Source organism: Mauremys reevesii, linkage group 27 (assembly GCF_016161935.1).
Source record: "Mauremys reevesii isolate NIE-2019 linkage group 27, ASM1616193v1, whole genome shotgun sequence".
Lineage (NCBI taxonomy): Eukaryota > Metazoa > Chordata > Testudines > Geoemydidae > Mauremys > Mauremys reevesii.
This window is the reverse complement of record NC_052649.1, coordinates 5626756-5651129: the sequence shown is the minus strand read 5'-3', so window position 1 is coordinate 5651129 and position 24374 is coordinate 5626756. Positions and strand designations below refer to the sequence as shown.

Below are 24374 nucleotides of genomic sequence, written 5' to 3'. Positions count from 1 at the left end.
CCCCAAACCGAACGACTCCAACCCTGAGCAGCAGCTGGACAGGTGTGCTTTGGACACAACTTCTAGGGAAGGCTTTGGAAGATGAAAACTTCATAGGAAATAAAGTACAGGGAAGAAGAGACGGTAAAGGCATCACTCCTTCCATCATGGCAGCCCTGAGGTCAGGGAAGGAGACCCATCATGAGCAGAGAAGAAGGCAGAGTTGTAACAGCAGCAGAGAGGCAGGAAGGAAAAATGGCATGTCTGCCTCCCCTCCCCCACCCCGATGCCATGCATGCCCACAACAGGAGTCAAGATGGAAGGAAGGAGAGAGAGGATTTCACACATGAAGAACAGAAGTGCCTTAGCTATGGGGCATTTAGGGCTAAAAAAGACTTGACGACACCAGGGTCCTGCCCGTAGGTATCACAGAGAGAGGCAGCTCTGATGCTGGAAATGTCCTTAGCTTCCCCCATATCCTTCTCATGAAACAGGTGGGTTCAGCTGGGCTGCCCACATGAGAGGAGTGCACCTCGCCCCAAACAAATGGGTCACGTTAAAAAAAAACCCAAACAGTTCTCCATTAAGGGAGGGAGAGCTCAGTGGTTTGAGCATTGGCCTGTTAAACCCAGGGTTGTGAGTTCAATCCTTGAGGGGGCCACTTAGGGATCTGGGGCAAAAATTGGTCCTGCTAGTGAAGGCAGGGGGCTGGACTCAATGACCTTTCGAGGTCCCTTCCAGTTCTAGGAGATTGGTATAGCTCCAATTATCATAAGTCACATGGAGTGGGAATACTGTGCTCAGCAATGCCACTAGGTATTTGTGGTGATCCAGGGACTGCCTTGCACGTTACAAACACCTCGGCCAATGGTTTGAAGCCTGAGTGCAGTGCTGCCAACTCTCCTGATAGTTATGTTGTCTTAAAGCCCCAGCTCCTGGAAGCAAGGGATTATGTAAGAATCTCAGCTTTCACTTAAAAACAAACAAACATTTCCACCTCTTGTGATTACCAAAAAACGCTTGCCAATGTGACCCTTAAAGATTAAAAAAACAGAAGGCAAATTAAAAAAAAACTATTATATTAAAATCTCATGATTTTTCAGAGCCTGATTCATGCTTTTTGAATGCTCTGTCTAGTAATACTGCAAACATTAATTAATCAATTAAGCCTCACAACCATCCATGTAGGATACACAGATGTTACACTCACTTTATAGATGGGGAAACTGAGGCACAAGGCGGGTAAGTGACTTGCCCAAGGTCATGTTGTGCATCAGCGGCAGAGCTAGGACTGGAATGAAAGAGTCGTGACTCCTATTCAATTTCTCTAATAAGAAAAATAAGCACTCATTTAGTGGCTTACAGAAGAAGTTTTCAATGTGCTTGACAAGGATGGTTCAGTATATCTCCATTTTACACATGGGGAAACTGAGGCAAAGAGCAGCAGGGTGACTTTGCCTTAGGTCTCACAGGAAGTTAGGTAAAGAATCCAGGCATCCTGACTCCCAGTCTCCAGCACTAACCTCCCCGCACCACTCATGACACCTGCAGAAAATGAAGCTAGTATGGGTCCGGAGGGGGGGGTCCATAGGGCAGGGAGTCAGATGCATGAGTAAGAAGCATTTTACCAGATAGCTGCACCAAAGCGGACCCTGAAACTCCATGACTGCCATAGGTCATGTCCTGCGGCAAATCCCAAATTTATTTCGGACACTGCGGTGCAGCGTTACAATGTGACGATGCAAATGCTGCACGAGACAGCATTGTCATGAATTTATCCCACAGGTCATGGCAAGTATGGCACAAGCCAGAGCTAGCATAGTAGCAGTTGTGACAGATCTCAGAACTTCCTGCTCCAAAACCACAGGTCTCTCCTGTTTGAAGTCCTGGAGAATCTCCTTCAGTTGTCAGCTCTATAGAGGTTATGACAAATAACGGAGCAGTGCATCTGGTTGCATCTAGGAATGTATATATATATATATATGCACACGCACATCGCAAGCACTCAGCACTGGGACCAGATTTGTCAAAGAGCTCAACTCCAATGTAGGCACCTAAAATAAGTAGCCTGCTTTTCCCAGGGCTGCCCAGAGGATTCAGGGGGCCTGGGGCAAAGCGGGGGAGCAGAGGCGCTTGTACTCCCCCGGCGGCGATCTGGGTCTTCAGCGGCATTTTGGCAGCGGGGGCTCTTCAGTCGCTCTGCATCTTCGGCAGCACTGAAGGACCCCCTGCTGCCGAAATGCCACCAAAGTCCCGGAGCAACTGAAGCCAGGGTCAGGGCTCGCAGGGCCCCTGTGGGGCCTGGGGCAAATTGCCCCACTTCCCCCCCTGGCAGCCCTGGCTTTTCCAAAGAGCTCAGCACGCTGGGTGCTCGGCTCTTTTGAAAAGGTGGCCCCAAGTGCAGGTGCTGAGCAGTTGAGAATCTGGCTCTGAACTCTGGAAAATCTGCTCTGCTGAGGCCAGACTTTGAACCCAGCTTAAACTTACCCAGCAGCCACTTCCTGCATTAAAACCAGAGTGTTGCAAGGAGACCAGAAGTGGAATTGCAGTTCTGCTCCAAGCCAACACAAAGAGCTCCGGGCCATGTCCACAGCCACCTCCTTCTCCTCCCCTGCTCAGTCAGGAAACACTTCGACTTTTCAGGCTTCTGCGGGTCCCTCACTCCCTCACTCCCCTCTTGGTGGATCAGAAGGCCAAATCGACCGGGTGGAACCTCAGCTCCCAAACCCCTGCGCTTCCACTTTGCAAGTTTCAGGATGCCTGACTGCTCTGAGTCCCTTAGTGACACCCCAGGAAATGGACAAGTCAGGTTATTTCCTGATACTTTAGTAGGTCAGGTTACCCGGCTACTACCTGGGGCTCTGACACCCAGAGGGGTCAGGTTACCTGGCCACCCAGGGGCCTTGGCACCTAGACGTGTCGGATTACTCAGCCACCCAAGGGCACTGGCACCCAGAGGGGTCAGATTACCTGGCCACCCAGAGGGGTCTGGCACCCAGAGGGGTCTGGTTTCCCAGCCACCCAGGGGCCCTGGCACCCAGGGGCCCAGGTCCCTAGTTACTCCTGGGTATTTTAGTGGTGCTGACAGACCTCCAGACAAGCTACCCTGTTACCTGCGAGCATGCTCACGCACACCCAGATCCTGCAGCCCTGCCCTGTCTCCACCTTGCTCCATTGTGCTGCCCACGCCCAGCTTGGCAGGCAGCAGCCCCATCCCGTGCCATCCCCCCAGCGCTCGGCCCAGGCATTTAAACGTGTCCGTTCGCTCTGGGGAAAGGGAGGGGACGAGGATCACCGCTGCTCTGAATGCTTCCTGCAAGAGCCACCACTGACTGCACCGCCTGGAGGGGAGCGAGCCAGGAAGGGCACAGCCGGAGCCTGCTCTGCTTGCCAACCCATGTCCTTCGGTGCCCAGCACCCCCTTCCCCTTCCCCTCCACACAGAACCCCCTTTTGCAAATCTGCTTTCCAGGAATCTTGGTGTGCAGCCCTGGTGAATCGCTGCCAGTGGTTCCTGCCTGCCTGGGGAACCTGCAGTGGAGGGGGCAGAAGTGGAGGCTGGCAGAAAGCAGCTTCACTGGAGAAGGGGGGAGAGGGGGAAATATATGAACACTCCCCCCCCCACCATACACACACACCTTGCATCAAAAAACAAAGTACCCCCCTACCTTCCAGGCACTGCACGCTCCCTGCAGGGCTCTGGGGCGAACATAGACCTCCCCCAAAGCAACCAACTTCATGAACAACACATTCTCCCCAGGCAGGATTTAACAGCTGGGGATTGGCATCTCTGCATGGAGCAGCTCAGAGACTTGACTGGGGAAGGAGGGGGGAACTGGGCTCGCATAGCGGGGCGGGACTGAGACACACAATCCAACTTGTAGCTCTCCAACGGCAGGCGGAGTGAAACAAGATCCCTTGGCTGCCAAAAAGGGTTTCTCTGGGGCGTTTATTCCCTCCCGCCTCCAATCCACACACTCCACTCCCTGCTCTGAGCCCCACTCCTAATCTGCTGCTGGGCACGAGCAAGCGGACCATGAAAAGCAGCTTGGAATGGGGGAAGGAAGAAGAGGCTCCTAGGGCGGTTGGGATCTGAGTTTGGAAGAGGCGAGCGGTCTCTGGTTTTTACTCTCTAATAATCCAGAAATCAAGGAGGCCAGGATATGGGTGCAGCAGCAGGAAGAAGGCAGAGAAAGGAAGGAGGAGTTTAAAATGTTGCCCCAGTGAAAGCTACAGCCTCATCCTGCTCTCTCTTCCACCAGTAAAAAGAACAGGAGGACTTGTGTACGCCACGAAAGCTTATGCTCAAATACATTTGTTAGTCTCTAAGGTGCCACAAGTCCTCCTGTTCTTTTTGCGGATACAGACTAACCCGGCTGCTACTCTGAAATCTTCCACCAGTGTCACCCTGTTCATGGCAGTGGGTTTCCAGTGTCAGAGAGAGGGGAAGCTAGCCCAGTGAGTGCATAGGGTATAAGTCAACCCAGATGGCTCAGGTGAGCTGTTTATCCATGGGTGCGAGCACCCAGATGGGTCAGGTGAGCGGGTTACCCCCTGGATTTCACTCAGAGGCAGCATGATAGCAGCATCTGCTCTTCAATTGTTGCTGCTCTATTTATTTGCTCCAAAGAATTTGCTGGGAGGGGTGGGCCAGACAGTGCCCCCTAATGAAAGGCCAAAAGGGGTGTCATTCAGCCTGGGATCTGGATCAGGGCTCGGGGTGCTGGGTTTGATGGTGAAGCAGGCTTGGATCTGACCGTACCAAAAATATCCCGGATGCTGATCTCACAAGTATTTGGCTGCATTAAGAGGAAGAAAGAAGGCTGCTCCCCTCTTTGGATCCAACGTGGAAACAAAACAATCCCTGGCAGATTTGGTGCTGGGACAGATCGGAACACTAACACGTCCACCAAACATAAAGGGGTTTGGATGTGAAATCTCACTGCCTCCCCCCTTTCTAACACATGCTGGGACCTAGATATACTGGACTAGATCCTTAGCTGGTATAAACCCCTATAGATAAGCAGTGTGGTCTAGTGGTTAGACCACTGTTTTACAACTCGGAAGGGAGCTCTATTCCCAGCTTTTAACACTGAGCTGCCATGTGACTTCGGGCAAGTCATTTCCTTCCTATATTTAGATGATAAACTCTTTGGGGGCAGGGACTGATTCTTAATATATGGATGTAGAATACCCAGCACAATGGGGCCTTGACCTGGGTTATGACAACTAGGTAAAACTGCAATATGAATAATAACAACAGCAGTGACTGAGGATCTGGCCTGTTATATATATATTTTAGAATGTCCACCACTTCATAGAGGAAGCAGTCTCTGTTTCCATCCATTCCTGGGAACTTCAGGTGCACAGAAAACTTCAGCATACAGAGCATGGCTGTTTTTTAAAGTTTCACAGCCGACATACGGGAGATGGGGCGCGGGCGTCTGTACCTCATTCAACATCTGGATGTCATCCAGCATTTTCTCATCACTTAGCATTGTTTTAAAAAAATGCAAACAGGCTCTGGAAGGGTTAAGCAATGAGCAGGCGCTTTGGAAATGCCAAGGCAAAGAAATAAATGTTGGTGCTTTTGCTAAGGCCCTGGGTGTGGTTGGAGAAAAAACCCAAACTGCCTTAAAACAAGAGCGACCCATTTTTGGAACAGCACAAGAGAAAGGAAAAGTTTGGGTTGCTGAACCCGCGAGCGCTTGGAGGTTCCTGAGAGGGACAGGCACACAGGCTAGCAGGGCCACACCATCAGCGTCTATTGTCCCAAAGGGTATGTCTACATGGCAAAGAAAACCCCGTGCACCAAGTCTCAAAGCCTGTGCCAATGGACTCAGGCTTATGGAGGTCAGGCTGCGGGGCTAAAAATAGCAGTGTAGACATTGCCACTGGGGCCAGAGCCCCAGCTCCCAAGCGGGAACGTCTACACTACTAGTTTTAGCCCCATGGCCCAAGCCCTGTGAGTCCAAGTACATTGACTTGGGCTCTGAAACTCAGGTGCTGGGGGCGGTTTCTTTCCAGTGTAGTGAACGCTCCTTACAAACTATGAGCCCTTCTTTAGCAAAGCCCAGACACAACCCCTAACAAATTCAGCGGGCTAAATCCTGAGCTCCTTATTCTCTCTCGACTCTGTTTTGACTCCCTCTTCACTTCAGTCAGAGCTTTGCTTCTGTAAAGACCAAGTAAAAAGTCATGATGCTAATGTTACAAACCATTGCTGCTGGGCAGTGAAGAGTCCCCTACAAAGCAGTGGGATTAAGCACATAACAGGAAGCACCTGCAGCTTTCAGACCTATGTAAGGATCTTGGTGTATGGTCCTATGCACATACAGCTCTGCTGAAATGCAGCCATCTCTGGGATGGAAGGCACAGCAGGGGAAAGTGGAGAAAAAGGAAGGAAGATTTTGCCCAGCAAATCCCATTTACTCTGAAATGTGCCGTGTGGCCAATAATGACTATGCAACAGCTGACAGGATCCCCTCCTTTTAGGATCTCATCTATGAGAGCTGCCCCTAGTACTCAGTGGTCAAGATCCACTTCTTGTGTAATTTTGTTGAAGACTACGGACTCCAGGGAAATTACACCAGGCACAGCTGAGTCGAACCCGTGCGGCTAAGGTAATCTAGCTAGTTCCAGCCCCAAGCTACGTCCAACATGTGGGCCACTGCTGATTTCCATGAGTCCATCACACATTCATAGGACAGCAAGAGTCTCGCATTTTTCTGGGGCACCCCAAAGCAGCATGACCACAAAATGAGGCTGTGTCGTCACGCTGTGATGTAACGTGTTGCGACATGACTTCCTCGGGGCTTGGAGCAAGCGTGGGTTGGCAATGTGATCAGGGCTGATGCAAACAAGGGGAAACCCTTCTCCTAAATCTGACTGGGGCTTTTCATTTGAGTCCTTCCTGTCCAGGGCCTCCCTACTAAGCTAAAAAGTGGGTAATGGAATTAAGGCTCCATATCACTGGCTGCCATGGGTACAAACTCCATAGCAATATAACGTCTACTAGGGATTTCGCTATTGCTATCGATTTTACATGGAAAACACTCTGGGCTTGGCTACACTTACAAATTTGCAGCGCTGCAGCAGGGTGTGCCCAGCGCTGAGTGTAAGTGTAGCCAAAGCCTCAGACACTAGAGTGAGGGGCAGCAGTATAAAACCCTATGCTAGCCAGATAATTAGCAATAAAGGATGAACCCAAGGTCTACCAGGGCTTCAAATCCTCTCCTGAAGGCCAGAGGGGAGGGCAGGACAGCTGAAGGCTTTTACCAGTATAGTAAGGTATAACCCTAATAACACCCAGATCTCTTTCATCCAGGCTCTCACAGAGCTCTGCAAACATGAATCATTTCACAATGCTCCCTGGGAGACAGCTCAGTCTTTCAATGCCTGTATTACCAGTGGTTAAGAAGTGGGGGGAAAGTGACCTTGCCCAAGGTCATCTGTAGAAGCAGGCACAGAATCCATGAGTCCTGAGAGCCAGTCCCCTGATCTAGCCACTAGACGCTTGCTGTGGAAAGGTTCGGGGAGTAACAGATCTGAACTAGCGCATTAGACACTCTTTAAATGGTTATGGTACCCACACAGTAGCAATTCTTTCAATTCCTGCACCTTAACAACTAACTGGGGCCGGACCTGTATGTTGCTGAGCACCCATGACTCACACAGACTTCAATGGGAGTGGAAGGGCAAGGCCGGGTGCTTCATGACCATTCTCATGTCAGCTGCTTCATCCCCCCCGAGAGAGGAGGTTTACACTTAGCCCTCTTGGTGCCTCAGTTTCCCCATCTGTATTGGGGGAATGATTACGATTATGATTATTTATTTGCATGGCGGTAGAGCTCTAGGAATCATGGGCCTGTGCCCTATTATGCTAGGGGCTGTACAAATGCAGCAATGATCCCCCCAGGGCTGGGGGGGAATTGTGGAGCCGAGTCCATCCATGTTTGTGAGGCACCCAGACATGACAACAGCAACAAGCGCTGCCGAAATGCCTGTAAACAAACATACATTCCTCCTGCTTTGGCGTCCCCTCTGGTGCCAACCTGTTTTCAAGCCTCAGCCTGGAGACTGGCAGAACCTAAGCTCCTACCTGCCACGCACATGACAATGATCCCGCCCCTTCCACCCCCGCTGCCAAAGTCTGTGTAAATATAGGAACCGTCTTACAGTCCCTGACCTTCGCAGCGTCAATCAGTTATAATTCCAGCTGGGATCTCCAAAGCTCCTGTCAATCACACTGATCCCATCCCCCTCCCCCAACCCCTCTGGCTGGTGCTGGCTAAAAATAGCACGTTCCATTACAGCTGTTTACCCTGTGCCAAGCTCCAGCTCTCTCTATCCATGAAACAGAGGCTCTTTCTCTCTTCCTCCTTCCCAGCAGCTGCAACTTATAAGAGGAGTAAATATATCCCAGTGCATCTTAGCTTCGTCTACACTAGGAAATTTGCCCATTCAGAGTCAGCAATTGGGTGCATATGAATTTATACAAGCATCCCTGGAAACTGACGTCTCCCATGTTCGACTACAGATCAGGTACGACACGGTGCTCGCACGTACTGGCCGGTGTGTCTCAACCCAGATCTGGAGGGACCCCTCAATAGGGACGAGAGGGGAGATGAATCTTCACAACCCACTCAGCCCCTCTCGGCAGGGGCTGTCAAGAAGGAAGTCAGGTGGCATGTTCACTGCAGCCATGTTGCTTTTCTAAGGTGGACCTGCCTGCCCACTGGGAACTGGGCTGAGACCCACCCAACTCATTCCATAGAAATCACCCAACAAGCCATCAGGGAGTTCTGGAGTTTGGTTATTACCAGCTTGTGCTGGATTTGAATTGCTTTGTTTATTTATGGAGGGCTGCAGTATTAAAACAAGACAAAATAAAAGCTAGCAAGCCAGATATCCCCAGACACCACCCATGGCAAGATCTTAGGAGTTCCTGCTCCAGTTTGCATGGCACCATCAGCTGCATTTGTGCAATGAGCTAAATTCTGCTCTCGGTTCCACGGGTGCAAAGCTGAATGACTTCAATAGAGTCACTCCAGATTTACACCAGGATAACTGAGAGCAGAATTTGATCCATAAAGTCTCAGAAGACATCAATGTGGACAACAGGAGAGCACATAACTGTCTCTCTCGTTAACATGTAATACTGTCGTGATTTCAGTGAGCACATCTTATTCATTTAAATAGCTATCATTCCAGACAGACAAAGAGTGTGACATTCTTCAGAATAATCATTTAACCAAAATGAGATATTTCCTTGGTTAGTTTTGCACCGCAGGGCAGGATCCATGTGACTGTGCTTAATCTGACTAATTATGCACCTTCCTTGTTATTATGAATTATTTTATTGTTTACAATTAACAACTTGGCCAAAGTTTTATGACCCATAACTTCTTGGTCCTTGAAAGCAAAGCCTCCAAAGTCTGTGAGCATAACAACCTCGAGCATAAGTCACCAGCTGCATTTGAACCCACTGCTTTTCAGCACCACAGCACAGACTCTTCCCACTTGAGCTAAAGGAGTAACTCTGCTAGCGGGCAGCAGCAGTAGACTGTTGTCCTCCATATGTAGCAGCCGCTGGGAAGGGAGGGGAAGCATGCTACATGGGCACCTCTGCTGGCACGTGTTCCCTTTGTACGTGCAGCGTTTCACATGCACCATGGCTATGCTTCCAAATTTAGCAGGTATTTCTAGAGTGCGATTTGAAAACGCAGCCCAACAGGCAAATCTCCAGCTGTGAACACCTCTGGATGGCAATGACACCTCAGACAGGATACCGATGTCCTCCACCCCGTCTTCTCCCCTCTTTCACCCCATATGATCAAGTCCTTGCTCTCTCAATGCACAGACGCATACCCAGGGGAACATTACCTTCTTTGGCCTCTCATGGTGGGTGACAGGCTTCTCCTGAGTGGGTGACACAGACCGGCTTCTTCTCCCAGCGATGAAGGAGCTGCCTCCAGAGTGACGCAATGTCTTCTGAGATAAGCAGGGTGGGGGTGGGGGGAGGAGATGGAGAATAGACAAAAAACAAAGAACCAACGGTGAGTTTAGGGCCAAAGCTTCAGCACTACAGCAAAATCATGACTAAGGTCTCGGCTACGCTTAAAATTTAGATCGACCTAGCTATGTCGCTCAAGGGTAGAGTGACCAGACGTCCCGATATTTAGGCGTTTGTCCCGCCTCCCAACCGATGTTCGGTCAGGACTCAATTTGTCCCAATATTTCGCATTCCTGCTTTTTTTTTTTGCTCCGCCCATGGGACTCCCCACCCTTCTCACCCCCAATGTGTCCCGATATTTTCTTCATCCTATCTGGTCACCCTACTCAGGGGTATGAAAAATTCACACCCTTGAATGCTGTAGTTAAGCCGAGGCAACCCCCGGTGTAGGCGTGGCTAGGTCAACAGAAGAATTCTTCCCTTGTCCACTGCTCAGAGAGGTGGATTACCAACAGGGACAGAAAACCCCCTTTTGTCGACATAAAAGCATCTTACACTACAGCTCTACAATGGCATAGCTGCAGCTGTGCCACTGTAACACCCGTAGCGTCGACATGGCCTAAGAAAGTGGCACATGATCCTTTGCTGGATCTGCACATGTTGGACCGGTCTTGGGAAGGGAGGATGGAGGAGTTTCACCCTTTCACTAGAAAGAAGATTACAAGCAGGATAATGTACAGCTTGCCAACCTCCTGGGAGAGCTGAATGAGAACAGGAGATTAATGAGACATGCTTTCCCTTATTTCCCCTCTCCATCTGGTTAGATGGACAGGCCTCCCCACTCCGCTTCTTATATGTGGCTCCACTTCACATCCCTCCTCTTGTGTCTTTTTCCCTTTACACAACAATAATGGTGTGAAGAAACCATACGGGGAGCCCAAGTGCGTTTAGTACACACAACTGACATGCCAAGCCTAGTTGCACATGCATACTTCTGCTCTGAGTGCCACTAGAGCAGGAGTCAGCAACCTTTCAGAAGTGCTGTGCCGAGTCTTCATTTATTCACTCTAATTTAAGGTTTCGGGTGCCAGTCATACATTTTAATGTTTTTAGAAGGTCTCTTTCTATAAGTCTATAATATAGAACTAAACTATTGTTGTACATAAAGTAAATAAGGTTTTTAAAATGTTTAAGAAGCTTAATTTAAAATTAAAGTAAAATGCAGAGCCCCCCGCCCCGGTGGCCAGAACCCGGGCAGTGTGAGTGCCACTGAAAATCAGCTCACGTGCCACCTTCGGCACGCATGCCATAGGTTGCCTACCCCTGCTCTAGAGGGCTCACAGACTGCTTCAAGGGATACTATCCAATTCCTGTATGCCACATAGCTAGGGTGACCAGATAGCAACTGTGAAAAAACGGGACGGGGGTGGGGGGTAATAGGCACCTATATAAGAAAAAATCCCCAAAAACGTGACTTTCCCTATAAAAACGGGACATCTGGTCTCCCGACACATGGCCAATGCACGAAGACACGCATGAGGCGGAGGAAGTAGCTAGGCCAAGCCTGGGTGTGAGAGCTTTGTAAGCAAGGAGGAGAGGAGCTTACCTATGAGGAGGAGGTGAATTGTGCCAGCAACAGCACTCTGACCTGATTTGTACCACCCTAAACCCTTGCTCAGCTCACACGGGTAGATATATATAGATAGGCCCAAACCAGACCCGACCCCCCCCCGCTTGGCTTCTACATCCAGGCCCCCTTCCTAGATAAGGCCAATGCTCTTGAGTAAGATGTTGGGTGAGGGAAGCTCTGTTCTCAGACCCCTGGTGAGGTGGCTGCTGGGGAGCCCTGCCACCTATCAGAGCGTCGGAAAAGTAGATACAGGACCATGGTTGCCCTGGGTGATGAAGGGACCCACATAGCAGGAATGTGGCCTCTGGTTTGACTTTGGGGAGGAGGCCGGAGATATTAGACACTGAATGTGACAGCCCTGATAAGCGGGAAGGAGATTGGGAAAAGCCAGCAAACAAAGGAGGGGCCGAGAGCGCAGGGGATTAGGTGTCCTTTCCAGTAGGGTTGGAGAGAGGGGTCTCTAAATTGGGAAGGGTCCTTCTCCCTCCTATTCCTCTAGTGATGTAATGAGGAGGAGTCCATGTTCCTCTTGCCCCAAATCTACCCTGAATGCCGGGCAGCGTGCCACCCTCCTCCCCAGAAGTGGCTGCATTTTGATGGGGCTGTATATATAGATAGGGCCAGATTCTGTGCCGCGTTTCCTGGGTGGCTTCATGCCATCTTTGGGCCACCCCAGATTCCAGGCATACATTAGGGCAGCTCTATCTTACAGCAACATCTTCAGGAAGGCATATCGTCTGGACAACAGCTCAGAACCCCCTTAGTACCAAGAGCCCTGTAGCACCACATCCCCTCCTGCCCCGACACGTCCCCTACTGGTCCCAACACCACCACCTAGGCCAGAGCAGTAATGGGCAGCTTACATCAGCCCTACCCTGCTCCTGCACCTGGAGAATTTCTCTCCCTCCCCCCGGCCCCTTAAGGCTTATTTACAGCCCTTCAGTGCTCCCAAAGTGCCCTACAGGAACAGGAGCAGGGGGCCAGAACCAGCTCCATAGTTTTAAAGTGCTTTGGGTCAAAGGTCAGGGAGGGTAGCCACTCGCAGGCTCTGCTAGCCCTGTCGGAGCAAGAGAACCAGGCAGTCGTCCATGGCACAGGCAGACGGTCTGCCCAAAATGTCCTCAGATCCTCTCCTGCTGCCAGGCATTGGGACGATCCAGGGTCAACCCCCAAGACGCTGCCTCCCCTTTCAAGCGGGAATAAGCCCTACCAGCGAAACAAAGGGACTCACCATTTTGTTGAAGTGATACTTGCAGTAGCCACAATATTTGACATTGTCGACTTCCAGGACTTCCTCTTCACACAAGAGGCCCGCCATCTGGGCACTGAAATACACAAGATTGGGGGGCAGGGCAGAGCATAAACCTCAACAGGCCAGGTGCTGAGTGCTTCCCATCCTGGCCTGTTCAATAAATGGTTTGTGATGGGGGGAGGTGGGGCAACTTTAAAAACGGTGGGAGAAAATGTTAACCAAAATTCGACACTTTGGAACCATTTCAACCTCTCTCTAAGCTGGTGGGGAAAATTTTCGCAAAATGTTTTAGTGGAAATGTTGAACATTTTCTACCACCTCTGTTTGTAATTTTTGCATTTAGCTGAGGCCTAGTCTGAGCAATATGTGATTATTCCAAGGGACAAGATCTCATAAGCCAGGCTGTTCCCAGCACAAGGCAGGGAATTCCAACCTTCCCGCGATCGACAGGCTCTGAGGGTACATGATAGATGGGACCAGGGTGACCACATGTCCCGATATTTGGGGCTTTCCTATTACCCCCCACCCCGTCCCGATTTTTCACACTTGCTATTTGGTCACCCTAGATGGGAAAATCACATATTTCTGATTAAGCTCTTCCAGGCCCTGTGCTTATGAAAAAGCATCCCTGGGTTGTGAGGCAGCCTCTCTATCATTGGATTTCACCCAGTCCTAGGGAATTCCCCGTCACTCACTGCCCCGCCCTGGGAATGCCTCCTTCTTGTGAAATTTCACACAACCCTGGGGAATCTCCTCCACCTCTGGTAGTTGTGGGGGGGACCCCCCCCCCCAAATATAAAGCCAGTGTTATTTGCCCAGTTCCCCTTGGAGTGGGGTCCTGTCTGTTGTTTAACATGGCCTCAAGGCTGTGGCAGACAAAACAGCGGATGGTGGCTGTTACCGCGGCGACTCACCAGGTGACATGGAAGGCTTGCCGGCAGCCATGTCGATTGCAGGTCATACAAGCCCCAGAGGCTGCTTTGCTCTCCCTGCCCTGCTCTTCGCAGATATAGCAAGTCTGGGGAAAGGAAACGGAGGGCTGTGAGCCATCCCCCTAGCCCCATGGAGGCCATGCAATGGGCAGCCAAAGGACAGGCCTTCCCCATCCCACGCACACTGTTCCATACGCAGCAAAGACCTTCCCAAACTCCTCCCTATTGGGCCGTGTCAGTTCCTTCCTGTGACACTGATACTGGTTTCTTTTTCAGTATTCCACTCAGCCTCAGCCCCATTGATCCCAATAACAGCCTCCTTCCCCTTCCTCCCCACACATGTTTCTCCATAACCCATGAGTCAAAGAGAGCTTCAGCCCACAAATTCCCCATAACATGTGGGTCAAAGGGAGACCCATCCCCATTCTCCCTGCAATGCTTGAGGTAGATAAAGCTCCATTCCTGCCATCCCCTAATAATACGGGAGGGACAGATGCAGTCTAATCCCACTCATATTCTTCCCCTCGTCCAATAACAAGTGGTTCACACCACAATATGGGGCATTGCATACATACACAACGAGAAGTGTTCTCTGGGCAAGGGCCAGGTGAGAGCAATGGGAATGCAAAGGCACAAGTCAGAAGCTGAGCCATGACAATGGAGGGAAATCAAGGTAACTTGCCAGAATTGCCACAGGGTGGGACAAGAGGAAATGGATTCAAACTACAGCAGAGCAGATTTAAACATCAGGAAACACTTTCTAATGGTAAGCGCCGCAGGATAATGGAACAGGCTGCCTAGAGAAGTCATGGAAGCACCTTCTCTGGAGGTTTTCAAAAGGAGGCTGGATAGCCATCTGCCAGGGATGGTTCAGACACAACAAATCTTGCATCTTGGCAGGGGATTGGATTAGATGACCCGTGTGGTCCCTTCTAACCCTGTGATTCTAGAATTCTAATGAGATTTCACTTTAGTATATGTTTTTGAAAGGGAATAAAATACCTGGAAATGAACCCAAAGTGGACAGGAAATGCAGGGAATTACAAAAGGCCCAACAAAGACCATATGGAGGTGGGGGCATCTGGAGTAAAGGGAGAAAGGACTGACAGAGACCTCCTGGATCATAGAGTCCGCCCTTATGTCACAGAGTGGCTGGCCCCTTTAAAAGGAGGCATTGCCGAGTCTACCTACAAAGGGCTTCTTTAAGGAGAATGAGCCCAGCCCAGCCCCCCGTCAATAATTAACCCCCTTGCACCTGATAAAAAGGTAAGAGCTCAGCTGAGGGAGGGTGCGCCCAGAGAAAAGAGGCTCTCATGGAAAGCAGCATATAGAGATGCTAGCAGGAGGTAGAAGTCTACCTGGCTGAGTGCACACAGGCCCAGGTGGAGACTGTGGGAGGAGGCCTGTCTGAATTAGCTCCCAGAAGAAGGGTGGATTTGAGGAGCTAAGGAGTTTGTACTCTGTGCAAGAGTTAATAAATAAGCCTCCTGGGGCTGGGGGGCGGGATCTTGGTCTAAGTACTCTGGTCTACTAGTAAATCATTGCATGACAAGAGGAAGAGAGAGGAGAGGGCACCCAGGGCTTAATTTGTAATGAAAGAGGTGCCAGGACTCAAGCAATTTTTTTACTTTCATAACTAACACAGCAAGCCTAGAGGCGCCAGCACTGAGCCTGGGCACGAATTAAGCTCTGGGGCCATGCCATGCCACAAGGGTGTGTGCTCAGAGGTTGGCAGGCTGTCATATCATCCTGTTCATAACTATATCAAGCTCCATTTTAAAACTAGTTAGGTTGTTTGCTCTCCCCGCTGCTCCTAGAGGGACTCCTCTGATGGTCAGAATCCTTCTAACTTCCAGCCTAAGTTTATTCATGGCCAGTTTAACCCCATTTGTCCTTGTGCCAACCATATCTTTTAGCTCTAATAACTCTTCTGCCTCCTCAGACAGCCTCACCTTGCTGAAACGGTCGTGAGGGACGTACTGCAGGACAATCGGCTCCATGGTCAGCACGTTGGCGAACTGCACCTCAGGGATGTACAGAGCACAGACGACATGTGCCCAGCCTGGGGAGGCAAACGGGAGAGAGAAGATCACAGCAGGCCCCCATGAGATGCCAGAGACCTGGGGAGAACAGCAAACGGGCAGCGGGATGGAATCAAGGTTCGGAGGAGGCTGGAAGGGAGGGAACTAAACTAAATCACAGCCTGGCCTTGAGATTTTGATTGTGAAAATTTTGTTAGGAACTCAGATCCTATGGTGATGATCAGTGGATGGGGAGAGAGAAGGAGAGACAGATAGGACTGGAAGGGACCTCAAGAGGTCATCTTGTCCATCCCCACACATTGAGGCAAGATGAATTATACCTAGACCACCTCTAACAGGAGGTTGTCCAATCTGTTCTTAAAAACCTCCAACGATGGGGATTCCACAGCCTCCCTCGGTAGCCTGTTCCAGTGCATCATTATTCTTAGAGTTAGAGATGTTTTCCTAATATCTGACCTACACTGTCTTACTTCAAATTAAGCTGATTCCTTCCCGTCCCACCATCGGTGAACATGAAGAAGAACTGATGGCCATCCTCTGTAGACAGACAGATAGCTAGATACCACCTTCAAATATTAACTAAAGGGACCGAGATTTCTTGGGGAGAGCAGGTTTAGAATGTGCACTCCTCCCCACAAATGACCGACTCGAGATCTGAAGCCCAGATCATTGCAGACCAGCCAGAACCACCAGCCACCTGGGAGAAGGACAACTCTCCACAAGATGCGGCTGGGACAAGTCTGGAGGAAAAGTCCCCCTTCATTTCAGCAGCCCCTCTCCCTCCCCCAGCTTGATTGTTAAATTCCGAATCCTCAACGGAATCAGATGCAGAAGCAGAATCTCCACCCTGCCTGGGACAGCATTAGCTCAGCGAGACAGTTAGAGTCCCTCTCTACTAGCTAATCTACCACGTTGGGAGGAATCTTGGTAGCACACAGTATGGTCTGGCCCATGTAGACGGGACCAAACTCCGTTGTTACGGGATCATCTCACCGCCCTGTAAGCAGTGGGGCTGTCACGCTATCCAGTGACATGGTTATAACCCTTCTAGTTCCTGTTGGCACAGCCCAAACGACATCATAACGTTAGTGGAAGAAGACTATCATGTTATCACAATACAATCCCCCAACGTGGTATTTTGGCTTTTGCAGTTGTGCCCTTAGCCTTGTGGCAAGGCAGCTATCGTGTAGCTGGCTCTACCTAATGGTCCCACCACCTTTAAGGTCCCTTCTCTGCAGCTCAGGGGCCCTCGTGAGCTCCTTCCCTAAACTGGGAAGACATCAGAGAAAAGCTCTCTCCGTTTGATCCAACTCCCTGATGGCCTCAGTGCAACCCAGGGGCAGGCTCACCAGCACTGCAGGGAAATAAGCAGCTTTGAAGAAGTAACAGTCACTCTGCAGAGCTGATTACATTGCTGGCTGCAAGCCGTGAGCATTGAGACCAAACTCCATCATGCTTCGAGGCAGCAAGGGGCTGGGGACGTCTGATAATGGGGAAGGAAACTCTGCAGTGTGGGACAGCTCCCTTTGCTTCCTTTCATCTCTCATTCTGAGGCTTGTGAAGACCAGGGTGGGCGCTGTCCACCCTGACTGATCTGAGGCATGCACCATCCCACCCTGCCTGCTCTGCATCCAAGGGGGAAGACATTTCTCATCCAGCCTGCTCTGGACCAGCTGCCTCTGGGACCAGCATTACCCTCCCCATGTTTTGAACAGGTCAGCTCTGGACAGGCACTGAGCACCCTACCAAGTGCCTGTGTGGGAAGACTGGACAGCTGTTTTTCCCCTCTTCCCACCCTCACCCCTGCCTAGTCATTTGCCTGTCTCAGCCCTGCATTTCTCATGGCTACTGCAGCCCAGAGAACAGAGCAATGATGTTCTGTGGGAGCCTATGCTATTGCCAGTCTGAAGGATAGCCAGCAGGGTCTGCTATGTTCCAGAGGTACACAAATCCCCTACACCCACTCCTTCCAGACCAGAGAACTCTTGTACCTGAGCCACAAATTTCTTGCAGGTCAGGACCATGCTTTGCCTTCCAGCCAGCAGGGGCAGCTCATCCAAAATGAAAACATTTCACCTTAAAAAGAACTGAACTCTTTCAGGTTTAGCTGACTGGCTCAGACGTAGCCTAGGTGATTCGTAGGCTTGGCAAAATTAAATTTTTATATTTTCATAACGTCAATATCTACTATCTATGTTTATTTTTAAGCAGTTATTTTCAATTATCTATTAAAATTTTCATAATGGCGGGACATTTGGGGGGGGACAAACAATAGCGGAGGTCAGACAATAATTATTTAATGACACTAGGCACTGAGATTCATAGACTTAAAGCTTACTAACCGTTCACACAAAAATTGTCAACATCACATCAAACTATACAAAGCAAATATCCTTAAATCAAATTCTAAGAAGTTCTCAAGCAGCATTTTTCTTACTTTGCATTTTAATTATCGATGGAAATATTTTTTCACCAGTTTGTGTGTGTACGGTGAAATCAACATTTACTGACATTTACCAATAAAAAACTCAGCCTTCCACATCTATTCATTAGTAACTGCTGCCACCTGAGGGCTCTTCAGTTGTCTCTGTGCAATGAGTTGCAGGGTCTCAGTCCAGTTTCTTGGGGACAAGTACCCAAGTTGAACCATCATCCCAACAGCCACTAGTAATGATGATAAGAATACCTAGCTCTTATTCCTCCACAGATCTCTAGGCATTTTACCCAGGACGTATCATTTTCCCTATTTTATAGATGGGGAAAAACTAAGTTACAGGAAGGTGACGTGATTTGCCCAAGGTCACCCAGAAACCCAGTGACAGAACTAGGAACAGAACCTCTTCTTTATCCACTAGGCCATGCTGCCTCCCCACTAACTGACTCCTTTGCTGAAAGTCTCAGCAGAGAGGGCAAGGATTGAATAGCTCTCTCAGAGAATCAATTCCCCTCTTATCCCTACTGGGAGGTATTCTCTCCAGCATAATTAACCTTTGTAACTCACTGCTACAGCATATGATTGAAGTAAATAATTTAGTAGGTTATATATTTATATGAACAATAGCAGCATCTGCAGTGACACTAGCTTAGGTGAAAATTACAAAGCCCATCCCCATGCTTCAGGGCATAAACCAGAATATCAGATGGGGGTCAGGAAGGATTTTTTCCAGATAATAGTTTTGCCTTTGTAGGTACATTAGGAGGCACATGTGTGTATGATAGGAGAGATGTTACTCCTTCCTCTGGAGCATTCAGTATTGTCCACTGGTTGGCAACCTAGACAGCATCCAGCACTGGCAACCTAGACGGACAATGAGTGCAGTAATTTCTGGGTTGTTAACCACTACTCTGCATCGGGAACTGGTTCTGCCATCACCCCAGCAGACAATGCAATGAGAAAGCAAGCTGGCTACTCTGTGCAGGGGCATTTACCTCCATTGTCGGTCCGTTTCAGGGCTCCGTCTTTGTGGGGACACAGCTCACATCTCTTGAAATCAAACAGAAACAATGAGGTTAGTATGATTCCTGGTAGGGGATGGGGGACAGAGATGTTCTCATTTAGCACATGGCTGGATTATGTGGGATGATGTTTTCTTCACTGAGAGGAAGGGGGCGGGAGGGGAGAGAGGATACTTGATAGCAGAGCCAGATATTGTCCTGTCTGCAATACGAAAGTGTTTTAAGTGTTGTAGCTGTGTTGGTCCTAGGACATGAGAAAGGCAAGGTGGGGGAGGTAACATACTTTATTGGACCAACTTCTGTTGGTTGAAGGTATGAACTTTTTGAGCTACACGGAGCTCTTCTTCAGGTCTGGGGAAGGAAGTACAGTGTCTGAGTCACACTGCTTCCTTCCGTCTGAGCTGTTCGGCTTCCTGCCCCCAACCTGAAGAAGTGCTCTGTGTAGATCGGAAGTTTGTACCTTCCTCCCCCAGAAGTTGGTCTAATAAAATGTTACCACACTGACCTTATCTCTCTAATACCAGAGTGCTGCATTTACACCAGAGGGATCCAGTGCGTGATTAAGAGCCCGGATCCTTAACCGGTGTAAATTGGTGTAGCTCAGTGGCTCTCAACCTTTCCAGACTACTGTACCCCTTTCAGGAGTCTGATTTGCATACTTCCAAGTTTCACCTCACTTAAAAACTACTTGCTTACAAAATCAGACATAAAAATACAAAAGTGACACAGCCTACTTGTACTGAAAAATTGCTGGCTTTCTAATTTTTACCATATAATTCTAAAATACACCAGCTGGAATATAAATATTGTACTTACATTTCAGTGTATAGTAATAGAGAGCAGTATAAATAAGTCATTGTCTGTATGAAATTTTAGTTTGTACTTTGCTAGTGCTTTTTATGTAGCTTGTTGTAAAACTAGGCAAATAACTAGGTGAGTTGATGTACCTGCTGGAAGACCTCTGCGTACCCCCAGGGGTTGAGAACCACTGGTATAGCTCCATAGATTTCGGTGGTACTATGGTGATTCACACAAGCTGAGGATCTAAGCCAGGGTCACTTTTCTATTTGCCTCATTGTGATAATACACTTGGTGGAAGGAAGCTAGCTCAGGGGATACAGCGTCTTTCATTTCTAGGTCACTGGTCCAACCTCAGTCAGTAGTGAACAAGGAGCAGATTTTTAAAGCTATTTAGATGCTGCTGTGGTCAGCATTGCAACACCTAAATCCTATCAACTGGCAATGCAATTTTAGCTCCTAAGTGTCTCAATCCCTTTTGAAAAAGAGATTTAGACTCTTAAATCAGTTAGGCATTGCCACACTGAGTGTGGCAATGCCTGAAAGCCTTTACAATTCTAGGCCCAAGAGTTATATTAATGACTGTGAAATGAGCTTGGAGGGTTTCAGCTCAAAGATGGGCAAAGCATCCACAAGAAACAATTAATTCAAAAAATCCTGCACCTTTTTCTGTCCATGGTTTATCAGGGCCCAGGCACCAATTTTTATACCTGTAATGGTTTTATGCAAAGATATTTCACATAATATGAGTTGGTCATAAAGTGCTCTCAGTAGCTACCGCTTTGAGTGTAAAATCCAGCAGCATTCCCAACTCACGAGTATTTATCACAAGTCTCACAATGTTTGATGTTAAAATCCCAGCTCCTGTAGTCATGGAATTACATTAAACTCCCAGCTTTTTTTTTTAAGTAAATTTCTGGCCCTTGTGGTTGTGGAGAAACCAGGACTCAAGAAGCAGCAGGCAAACAAAAAGAACCCAAATGGGCTTTAAAATCATCTCAGGATTTTTCAGCCAATTGTGTGATTTTAGTCCGGCTCGTTATTTCTGGATGCTTGGGGCTGTCAGTGCTGTGCGCAGGCTAGGCTGACCAGACAGCAAGTGTGAAAAATCAGGATGGGGATGGGGACGGGGACGGGGGGGGTAATAGGAGCCTATATAGGAAAAAGCCCCAAATACTGGGATTGTCCCAATAAATCAGGACATCTGGTCACCCTAGCGCAGGCCCTCTGCCCAGGGCTGTAGCTCAGGGCCGCCCGGGGGGGGGGGGGGGGGGGCGGGGGGCAATTTGCCCCGGGCCCGGCAGGGACCCCCACGAGAGTTTTTCAGGGCCCCTGGAGCGGGGTCCTTCACTCGCTCCGGGGGCCGCGGAAAACTCTCACGGGGCCCGGGCCCCCAGAGCTTCTTCCGCTCTGAGTCTTCGGCAGCAATTTGGCGGCAGGGGGTCCTTCCGGTCCGGGACCCGCTGCCAAAGTGCCACGAAGACCCGCAGCAGGGGGTCCTTCCGCCCCGGGACCCACCGCTGAAGTGCTGGGCCTTCGGCGGCAATTCGGCGGCGGGGCCCCTGAATCCTCTGGGCGGCCCTGCTGTAGCTCACCCTGGCTGCAGGCTTCGGACTCACCAGGATGCAGAGGCCGGAATTCCAAAGGGAGCCCCGCCCCAGCTCTCCTTCTGACCAATGGCTGGAGCCCCCCGCCCACCTTTCGCCATCTTCCCTCAGCCGGTCACTGAGGGGGCCTCAGTGGGCGAGGGCCGGCTGCCCGCTGTGCAGAAGGGAAAGGGGCAGGCAGCCCAGAGAGTGAGGAAGTGGCCCCAGAGATAGTGCAGTGTGGCGGTGAGGGGGGCTGGCCCCACTGAGAGAAATGGCCATGGTGGACGGGGAGGAGACAAGACCCAACTCAGCCCCGGGCCCCCTCCACAGCACCACCAGCCCCCGAAGACCAACTCCCTGCCTCAGACCAGGCTGCGGGTCCTTCCTGGGCCTGTTTCCCATCTCCACCAGCCTCTCCGGAAGCAGGAGAGGGAGCCCCACGACCAGGGAGGCTGCTGGAGCCAAAGGGGGCTGAGGAAATGCCCTCCAGTTGTGAGGGGAGGCAAGACCTGCCCAAACCCAGCCAGCCCCCTGCAGTTCCTGCAAAGGAAGCCGCCAGGAGGGAACAGACAAGAGCCTGGCTCAAGAACACACACCTGGCTGCACTAATTAAAATGGCCGGAGACTCGTTAACACACCCTGCCCTGGACATTGGATCCACCCAGTACCTCACAGCAGATGGTGAGTCCCAGTATTAATTCTTTCCACACTTTTTTGTATCACTGGCAATTTGTAGCTGACTATTTGTGACAGGTGAGGGCTCACATGGTATTTTTCCTGCTCCCTGGTTGGACGACCCCAACCCACAATGAGCTTTCAAGATGGCTGTGCCAATACTGGCGTGGATTCTGCACCCAAATGTGTATTCCCAGGAGCGTGTCTGATGCTGGCAAACTCGTGCCTCCAACCTCGCACTAATGTTTGTGAAAAGAGGCTGCAGGAGAGAATTTTTTTTCCTCCCCGGAAAAAATTAAAGGCAAACAAAATGTATTTTCTATTTTTATTGACATTTTTCTTTTAAGTTTTTCAGGTTTGGGAAGAAAAATCCAAACCCTGAAAATTTTCAATGAAAAACTGATTTTTTTATTATTATTTTTTTTGCAAAAATGTTCATTTTGTTGAAAAAGCCATTTTCTGTCAAAAAAAAATGTTTCCACTGAAAATTTATGACCAGCTGTTGTTATGGGGGCCATCAACATGAGTGGGGGGGGGAGGGTAGTGGATGTGGGGCCCTTTTTTGGGTTATGTGTATGTAACAAGCTCTAGAGATTCCACTCCTCAGTGGAACAGTGTCCCGAGTTAGAAAAATCACCATCACAGTTAGCAACAAACAATTGCTCCCTTTTGGCATTCTCGACAAAAACATCTATAGTTGAAGGGGCCATGGAGATCCAACTCCTCTCTGCCCCCTGGAGGTAACCTCTTCTATAGGCTTGAGCTCTTTTCTACAATGGGGTGTTAGCGACTGTGCAGATGTGCTTTATGCTGGTGGGTCACACACAATATGCCCCAGGGCAGATTAGACCCATTTCAAAACAGAGGAAATTATGCTGCACCAGCGCAAACTGTGTCTACAGGAGGGGTTTGCAACAGGGTAGCTGCACCAGGGCCTGATTTTGTATCGCCATGCACTTTGCACCAGTGCAAACTGGGCATCAGATCCTACCACTCCGATTTGATAACGTTTCACACCCACTTTGCTCTGGTGTCAATGACTGCAGAAGATGCATGACAATGGAGAATCAGACCCTTATTCTGTAATCATCTTGTAGTTGTATGTGAGCAGCCGCACACATGGTCTCTGATCTCTAGTGCAATACACATTAATATGTGTATATAATATAAAAATAGCCTGAGAAATTATTGGTCATGGGCAGAGTTTGGGAAGCTTCTGCTCTCCTGGTCTATGCTGTACCTGCTCTCTGGATAAATAAGAGACTCAAGTCTCATGGGTTGTCAAACAGGCAACTTTCACCTGCGCTAAATAATATTAAAAATAATAAGAAATGTGGGGGGAAATGGCAGAGTCCATCAGGAACTCAGCAGTCAGCCCCCACCCCCCCGCCCCCTGGCACAAGAATGAAAGACACTGGGTATTGCTTTGGCATTTGAATAGTCATGGCTGCATTGCACACTTCTGCTGACTGGGCTGGGATTGCCAGGGAGGGCACTGGAGAGCTGCTCCCATGATCCGCATGGAAACTCCAGAAAAGCCCAGAGAGAACAGAGTAAACTGAAGCCCTGTAATAAGAAATTTGCACTTGAAAAGGCCCCTACACTCTCCCCTCCAACCCTTAGATCAAAGTGTCTCTCCCACCATGCGATTAGCAAAGCTCTGATCATAACAAGAGGGGTTAACAGTCCCACACAAGACTTTTAATAGCCCTGCTTCTAAAAGACAGCTAAAGCCGCCCTCCGGGCCATTGCAGCTCACTGGGCTTCCCAGACAATTTGATTACAAAGTGGAATAGGTTTTCAGTTGCTTACTGTAAGCACACTAACGTCCACAGAATCCTTTAGGGACCTGCGAATTTGAGGAGGGGTTCTGAGTAGGGATTAGCAGTACTTCTTCCTTACATTCAACCTACACGGTCTCTAGTTTAGCCTCCTGGGTTCTCCTTCCAGCTCTGTGAAAGGAACAGAGCCTAAAAGTTAGAGCGGGGGGGCCTAGAAGTTAGGAATTCTAGAGCAGGGAGTACAACCTAATGGTTAGAGCCGGGAACTGGGAGTGAGGACTACTGG

At 49.6% G+C, this 24374-nt stretch overlaps 1 protein-coding gene across 5 annotated transcripts in view; it reads right to left on the bottom strand.

Annotated features, from left to right (window-relative positions):
- Positions 1 to 24374, bottom strand: part of MLLT6 (MLLT6, PHD finger containing) — a 71129-nt gene that overhangs the window by 39352 nt on the left and 7403 nt on the right. For 2 of the 5 annotated variants that reach the window (XM_039516794.1, XM_039516796.1), the window contains exons 3-7: positions 19219 to 19273; positions 15700 to 15809; positions 13730 to 13833; positions 12795 to 12888; positions 9864 to 9971 (exon numbers count right to left, since the gene is read on the bottom strand). In XM_039516794.1, the coding sequence (XP_039372728.1) occupies positions 9864 to 9971; positions 12795 to 12888; positions 13730 to 13833; positions 15700 to 15809; positions 19219 to 19273 (471 nt within the window). Of the gene's footprint in view, positions 1 to 3646; positions 3808 to 9863; positions 9972 to 12794; positions 12889 to 13729; positions 13834 to 15699; positions 15810 to 19218; positions 19274 to 24374 lie in introns of those variants that run through there. The other 3 variants (XM_039516795.1, XM_039516797.1, XM_039516798.1) reach the window with 3 other exon arrangements.